Source organism: Silene latifolia, chromosome 11 (assembly GCF_048544455.1).
Source record: "Silene latifolia isolate original U9 population chromosome 11, ASM4854445v1, whole genome shotgun sequence".
In the NCBI taxonomy this organism is placed as follows: domain Eukaryota; kingdom Viridiplantae; phylum Streptophyta; class Magnoliopsida; order Caryophyllales; family Caryophyllaceae; genus Silene; species Silene latifolia.
In genome coordinates, this window is record NC_133536.1 from 33,487,996 (window position 1) to 33,496,093 (window position 8,098).

An 8,098-nucleotide genomic window follows, 5' to 3' on the forward strand; every position below is an offset into this window, starting at 1 on the left:
AGTTATTTGGCAATGTGAGGTGGGTAGTTACTCAAGTCAGATTCCTCATGTTCGTTCTGAATTGCATTGCAGTTAAAATGAGACGAGTCATAAGAAAATTCACCGTTCATTAAGTCGACTTAAGTGAAAAGCTCGGATAGGACACACATCTCATGGGTAGTCAGGGCCGACATAGCAGAGGAGGCTGCTCCTGAAACAAGCTCCAGGTTGTTGCCTTGTCCGGGAGTGGGGATGACCCTAGTTGACTCAGCCTCTACAGCAGCCATAAGTTTGTGATAAAAAAGTTGAAATGGGACTTTGAGTAGGACATCAGGGGAGCTAGGAACTAAGACAGACTCTAACTCTGACTCGAACTCAGACTCAGACTCCTTCTCATCTTCACTTCCCTCTTTGAACATCAGGGGTGCTAGGAACTAAGACACTTTTCCTTCAGCGTTGTGTAGCTTTCTCTGGGTCAGTATAAGTGATTAAGGCGATGGGATCGAACTGGTTGTATTTTGGAGCAATGTTGATGTCCTCAGAGCCAAGGTGCTTGATGTTGTCTTTTCCGAAAAGGAGACTGACGGGTTGTCCATCCAGGCATGGGGTCGACTCAGATTTGGTCGGCGCAGCTTTGAAGTTGTCGGGGGTGAAGTATCAGTCTTGAAAGCCCTCTATGCCCGGGTGTTTGACCTTAGCTACGGAGTTGTAGATTGGATAAGGATAGCCGTTTTAGAGCTTGGATTCTCCCTCGGAGACCAGGTATCCATTGAGAGTCAGATGGTAGGGACGGAGGATGACTCTGTGCTTTTTGTGTTTTCGTATTAGGAGGTTCATCTCTTGGATGTCTTCAACGGTAGGCTCATAGCCTATACTGTAGGGAATGTTAGGGACCTTAGGTTATTTCAAGGGAGGCAAGGTGCTTTTCAGCGGATTGAGAGGTAGACCTGAGAAATAACCCTGGCTCATCAAAATGCGGTTGACTGTGAGGTTGGAAAATGGGTCACAATCAAAGGATGCTGATTCGTCGGTTAGGGCATTCACAGCTTGGAATCCCCATATCTCGCTATCTCCTCTTCAATGACCTGAGAGGTTATTCCCTTCTTCATGATAGCCTTGATCGGGGAGGCGGGAATCGTGATTGTTTTCCCGTCGAAAGGGACCCTGATTTTTTTATGAAGGGTTGAGGTGACGACCTTAAGGACATGAATCCAGGGGTGTCCCAGAATCATGTTGAAAGAGGCGTCGATGTCGACCACCTGAAAACTCGCTTGTCTTTCCAAGGGTCCAGTTGCAGTTGTTTAAGAAACGAGTTTTCGGGAGCCTGGGGTTGGGTGTATGTGTCCGTGCTATATACAAATGGTGTTTCTTGTGGGACTCCACCAAACCATCCCTTGTTAAAGTTTGAAATTACGCATCCCCCAAGGATTGGGGTTCTTCCAAATCAAGTTCACCTCGGGTCTCAATAGGTTGACCCTCATAGAAGAACTTCACTCGTTGTCCATTAACTTTGAAGCACTCACCTTTGTTGTTCTTCAATTCAAAGGAGCCATAGGGAAACACGGTCACTACCTCAAAGGGTCCCGACCATCGAAATCTGAACTTCTCGGGAAACAATTGGAACCAGGAGTTGAAGAAGAGGACCTTGTCCCCTACACCAATTTATTTCCTTGTAATCTTGGAATCGTGCCATTTGTTTGGGCCAAATTCTGCATATTGAGCCGGCAAGGAGATGTCCATCAAGAATTGCATAACGGATTGGGCCAAGTAAAGTAATGTCCTTGAGGAGCTCGTAAGCTGAAAGCAAATAAGGAGATCTTAGGGAGAAGAGGAATAACAGGGCTCCGGACAACAAATCATGGGCTGTCGGATAGAAGAAGCCCAGCTAGACCGGGATACAGCTTTACTTACCGTGCAAGCAACCTAAACCCTATTAGGGTTTAGGTCCTATATATATATAAGACAAAGGAGGAGATATATTCATATTGATACACATATAAAAACACGGTGCATTGTGATAGCTAGATTATCGTGCTACCCTACTTGTATTCGTCCTGATATTAAGAGCTATAGTGCAATCATTGGATGAGTACCGTCTCTTCCCGCAGTCGTTTCCCACATTGGGTTTTCCGCGTCACCAAATCTCTCGTGTCAATCCTCATTTACGTCTCTATCTTTTTTACTTAACACTCATACAAACAACATAATACGCATATGACGCATAAGACCACTTTGACCCAATTCAACCTAATTCGGTAGAAAAATACCAAAACATCATTGCACAGTCCGCTCCTTGTAAAGTTTGGCATTCTCATAAGCATCCAACCTCAACTCATCAAGCTCATTAAGTTGGAGGAATCTCTTGTTTCCCGCAACATCTAGGTCATTGTTGAGTTCCTTAAGAGCCCATATTGCCCGGTGTTCCAACTCAAGAGGTAAATGACAAGACTCCCCAAACACAAAGCGATAGGGAGTAGTGCCTATCAGGGTCTTGTAAGCGATACTTAAGGCCCATAGCACATCATTGAGTTTGGTGCTCCAATCTTTTCTAAACCTATTCACCACCCGCTCTAGAATAGCCTTGATTTGCCGGTTTGGCACCTCCACTTGCCCATTGGTTTGGGCGTGGTAGGCGAGAGCCACTTTATGTCGGATGCCATATTTCTTGAGTAGAGCATAAATAGTGCGTTTAATGAAGGGTAACCCACCATCGCTTATGACGGACCGAGGTACTCCAAAGCGGGGGAATATGTAGTTCTTGAAAAGTTTGGAAACCACTCGTGAATCATAAGTAGGGGCGAAGATTGCTTCTATCCACTTAGACAGGTAGTACACCGCAACCAAAATGTATTGGTTGCCAAATGATGACGGAAACGGTCCCATAAAGTCAACACCCCATACATTAAAGAGTTCCACTTCCAAGATATTATTCAAAGGCAATTCATCACGCCTACCAATATTGATACACGTATAAAAACACGGTGCATTGTGCTAGCTATATTATCATGCTACCCTACTTGTATTCGTCCTCATATGAAGAGTTAGTGTAATTATTGGAAGGGTACCGTCCCTACTCGGGGTTGTTTCCCACATTGGGTTTTCCGCGTCACCAAATCTCTCGTGGCAATCCTTATTTACGTCTCTATATTCTTTACTTAACGCTCATACAAACAACATAATACGCATATAACGTATAAGACCACTTTGACCCAATTCAACCTAATTTGGTAGAAATATACCAAAACAGTTTGGCGCCCACCGTGGGGCATATTGGTCGTCATCTTTAATTACTCAATACAGAATGGACGGAAGCAAACATGAATCATCATCATTACGAGCCGGGTCAGGAAGTAGTCAGCCATTGATACCGCCAAATCCCTTCCAGAATCCGGTTTCAGCGGCTCAAACGCAGGCACCCGGACACGCATCAAGAATCATACCTGTGGCGAAAGTTACCTTGCCTCCCAAGACTCCTACTATGGCGACAGATTCTAAAACTGATAAGGGACCTAGAAGCACGGGTATCACCACACCACCAAGTCCGACACAAACCCTACTCAACGGCATGGATAATTTGCCAAACATAATGGAGACCATGCGGGAAGACCAAATGAAGGCAGAAGCCTAGGCGACAAAAATAATCAGAGAACTCTGGGCGCAGATAGACTTCCTGAAGCAGCAAGCAATCGCACAAAAAGCACGGAGGATGAGAACCAGGCATCAGCAATGGAACCCGTGCAGGGAGCATCAGGCAGCCGGAGCCAACCGAGACAGATTCCAGCTGAGCTGGTGACCAGGTTAGATCTGAGAGTAGTATCACTAGGAGAAAGGATAGTCCCATAGGGACTAGGATACATGAGACCGAATAGCTGGCAGCCTGCCAACCATATTGAGATAGTACCAGGTAATATTCCGGCCAATATTATTCCGGCAAACTTGTGACGGTAACGGCCATAGGGCACGTGAAGGAAGCTTGCAAGTATAAGGGGTTTAGATCTACATTATTGGGGCCCGCACTCCGGTGGCTAGTAAGTCTGCGTAGCAGGTCGATATCTATATTTACCGATTTTGTAAACGCGTTCACTCAACAGTTTGCCAGCAGCCGGAAGCCATAGAAGAACACCATCGACTTATACAGAATCGTCCAAGGAACCAGCGAGACCCTTGGAGAATTCAACACCAGGTTCAATAACGAGAATGTGGCGGTACTGGAATGTGATGTGTCGACAGCAGTAGAAGCATTCGGGAGGGGCTTACACCATGAGTCAGACCTGTATAAACAACTGACTATGCACCCTTGCCATAGTTTTGAGGCAGTACAAGAAAAGGTTGCGGCAGAAATAAGTCTGGAAGGAGATATGCTTGCTTGAGCCAACGTACCAAGCACGCCAAGCATGCCTTGTGCGTCAACCATGGCGAAATCAGGCAGGAAGCGGTCCATCAGGAAGAAGGAGGAGAGATACAAGCCATATGGTAGAGGAATAAACAGGATTGACAACAGGGAGGAGAATCAGCAACTCCCTACGCTGGCAGAATATAGATTCACAAATGGAGTCGGAGGAATTTTGAAGGCGCATAGGGAAATAGGAGATGGAGTGAGATGGCCTAGGCCACCAGTGGAAGGATAATCTTGGAGAAAAGACAGTAAGAAGAAGTGTGAGTTCCATCATGACATCGGATACACTATAGAGGATTGATACACTCGGCGCGGGGAGATCAGGCGCATGTACGAGCAGGGAGAGCTGAGCCAGCTATTACCACGTGGGGGCAAGCATCAAGATAAGGTGGGCTCCGCAAAATAATATAAGCCCACTACACCTCCTACATGCAGCAAAATAATAAACGTGATAACAGGCGGTTCAGACCTAAGCGCACTGACATACTCGGCGGCAAAGAGAGGCGCTACCGAAACTAAGGGTGACAGTCCGGAAACCTCCTATAGAGTCTCCCACAACGACCTCTCTGCTGTCACTTGCGACGAAGAAGATGTCCACAACATCCAGGAGCACCTCGATGCACTTAGCATAACACTCTCAATGGCTAATTGCACGGTTATGAAGGTTCTGGTAGATACTGGCAGGTCGGTCAATCTAATCATGCTGAAACCATAGAGAACATGGGGTTCAGCGAGGACTTGCAGAAGAAGACCATCCCGCTGGTGGGATTCAGTGGGGAAATAGCTAATTCATTAAGGGAGATCATGATTCCTTCCTATGTAGGAGGAATAAGAAAGCAAGCAAGATACCTGGTCATCGATGGACCATCTACCTACAACGTTATCCTCGGAAGACCATGACTGCATCTAATGGAAGTTGTCCCCTCAACGTATCATCAATGTGTGAAGCTCCCCACACCAGGGGGAGTAGAAAAAATACGAGATCAGGAGGAATACATAGGTTGCTATAAGAAGGCACTGAAATGCAAAGCCATTACAGAAGCATCACGTCCAGAACGAATACATCGAGCACCCACCCGAGGAGCTAAACCAAATAAACCTGGACAAGCTACACCCAGAAAGAACAGTGCTATTAGGGGCAGGGTGCACAGGTGACACCAACCAACACTTAATCAAATTCCTGCAAGCCAACATGGATTGTTTCGCATGGTCCCACAACGACATGATAAGGATAGATCCATCTGTCATAACAAACAAGCTTAGCGTAGACCTAGGATGCAAGCCCATCCAGCAGAGACGGAGAAAATTCGCAGCTGAAACAAATAAGGTGATCAACCATGAGGTAGATAGCCTGCTAGCAGCGAACAAAGTAAGAGAGGTAAAGTATCCAGAGTGGCTATCAAATGTGGTGGTAGTGCCCAAAAAGAATGGGAAGTGGAGTCAGACACGAAATGCTAACATTCCTGGACACTTGGAGTGGTTACAACGAAATCAAGATGGATCCAGCAGATCAGGAGAAGACATCATTCATGTCAGAAAAGGGGGATATACTGCTATAATGTTATGCCTTCGGCCTGAAGAATGCAGGATCTACGTATCAAAGATTGTTAAACCAGATGTTCAAAGAACAATAAGGAAGAACTATGGAAGTGTACATTAACGACATGGTAGTAAAATCAAAGAAGGCCAAGGATCATATGTGACATCTGGCAGGAACCTTCAAAACACTAAGAGAATAAAAATGAATTTGAACCCCTACAAATGCCCCTTTGGAGTCTAATCCTGGATGTTCTTAGGCTACATTGTAACTCAAAGAGGAAGAGAAGCCAACACAGAGCAAATTAAGGCGGTACTACAACTAGAGTCACCAGAAAAGCCAAAAGACGTGCAACGACTAGCAGGAAAGGTAGTAGTCCTTAGCAGGTTTATCTCGGGATCCTCAGACAAATGCATGTTATTTAATGATATATTAAGGAAGCGCCAGAGTTTCGAATGGACCGCAAAGCACGAGCAAGCATTCAGGGAGATGAAGCACTACCTGAGCACCCCGCCACTGCTATCGAAACCAGAATAAGGAGAACCATTGTTCCTCTACTTAGTCATCCCAGAGGTGGTAGTAAGCGCGGTCCTAGTCAGGGAACAAGATAAAGAGAAACAGCCAGTCTCCTACGTAAGCAAGTCTTTGCTGCCAGTAGAGAACAAGTACACATCTCTCAGAAAATTGGTACTTGCACTTGTGATTGCATCTTACAAACTGTGCCCTTACTTTGAATCCTATACCATACATGATGTGACCAATTACCCACTAAAATCTATAATGAGAAAGCCTGAGTTATCAGGAAGAATGTCAAAATAGTCTGTACACCACAGTGAGTATGACATTAGGTATGACCTAAAAACAACGATAAAGTCGCAAGCATTAGCATATTTGGTTTCAGACTTCAGCCCAGCTATCCAAAACCTGGCGGATAAAGAAATCTTAGCCCTCAAAGGGGATAAGGAGGCAGAAGTCTGGCAGATGCACATTACTGGTGCATCCAATCAAAGAGGGGCACGTGTAGGCCTAATCTTGCGATCTCCACATGGGGATCTGATAGCAAAAGAGGTTCGTTCTGAATTTAAGGCAACTAACAATGAAACAGAGTACAAAGCCTTGATATTAGGGATGCAGCTAGCTCTGGAGGTTGGGAGTCAGAAACCTACAGGTATACAATGACTCCTTTCTTATAGTAAACCACGTAAATGACGAATTTTTAGCTAGGGATTCAAAGATGATAGCCTACTTGAAATTAGCAAAGGAGCTAAAACATAAATTAAAAGACTACAAGCTCAAGTAGGTTTCCAAAGACCAGAATATGGAGGCTAACGCCCTGGCAACCCTGGGGGCAACTTTCAAGCCAACGGAGTTGGCCAACATTCCCATTGTGCACGTGTTGGAGCCGTCAATCTAAAAGACGGAGGAAGTAGACAAAGGGGAACAAGAAGACAGGAAATATCTAGAAAGTGGAGCAGCTGTTCTGTCAAACACAAATGATCAGGCAGCTGATCTGGACTGGCGCCTGCCTTACCTCGACTGGTTAAGGCATGGCAATACAAGACGATAAGAAGGAGGTAAGAGGTTTCAAAATGAAGGCCTCCAAATTTACGCTGATTGACGACGTGCTCTTCAGAAAATAACTGGTAGGACCCTACTTACGGTGCATGGGTAAATAAGAAGCACACACCATATTGCATGCCCTCCACAGTGGCGAATTCGGAAACCATGCAGAGGGCAGAAACCTTTCAAACAAACCTCTCAGACAAGCTTACTTTTGGCCTACAATGAAGGAAGCTTCAGCGTCATACGCTCAAAAATGTGATGCCTTCCAGAGGTCAGCACCAATGATCCACCAGCCAGCAGAGCCCTTGCACCCAATCATTTCCCCAGGTCCATTCATGGTATGGGGAATAGACATCGTGGGCCCTCTGCCTAAGGGCCCAGGAAACAGGCTATAGATGCTAGCAATTACGGACTAGTTTTTCAAGTGGATAGAGGCAGAAGCATTCACTGAGGTAAAAGATAAGCAAATCATTTAGTGGGTGTTTGGTTTGCGCGTGGGTATGGGTTTGGAATCGGGAATCATATCCGGGTGGTATGGGCTTGGAACTTGATTCCTCATACCATGTGTTTGTTTCAATTTTGGGTGGAATGAGAACAAACTTCATCAAAGTTAAAAAAATTTA

At 45.5% G+C, this 8,098-nt stretch overlaps 2 protein-coding genes across 2 annotated transcripts; one reads left to right on the forward strand and one right to left on the reverse strand.

Annotated features, from left to right (window-relative positions):
* Positions 1-2,253: 2,253 nt before the first annotated feature.
* LOC141613220 (uncharacterized) lies at positions 2,254-2,862 on the reverse strand. Its single transcript, XM_074431960.1, has one exon. It carries the CDS (start codon positions 2,860-2,862, stop codon positions 2,254-2,256), a length of 609 nt encoding a protein of 202 aa, XP_074288061.1.
* A 2,705-nt stretch (positions 2,863-5,567) lies between these two features.
* Positions 5,568-7,870, forward strand: LOC141613221 (uncharacterized). The gene is made up of 4 exons (XM_074431961.1): positions 5,568-6,024; positions 6,172-6,298; positions 6,761-7,080; positions 7,644-7,870. Exons 1-4 carry the CDS (start codon positions 5,568-5,570, stop codon positions 7,868-7,870), a joined length of 1,131 nt encoding a protein of 376 aa, XP_074288062.1.
* Positions 7,871-8,098: the final 228 nt, after the last annotated feature.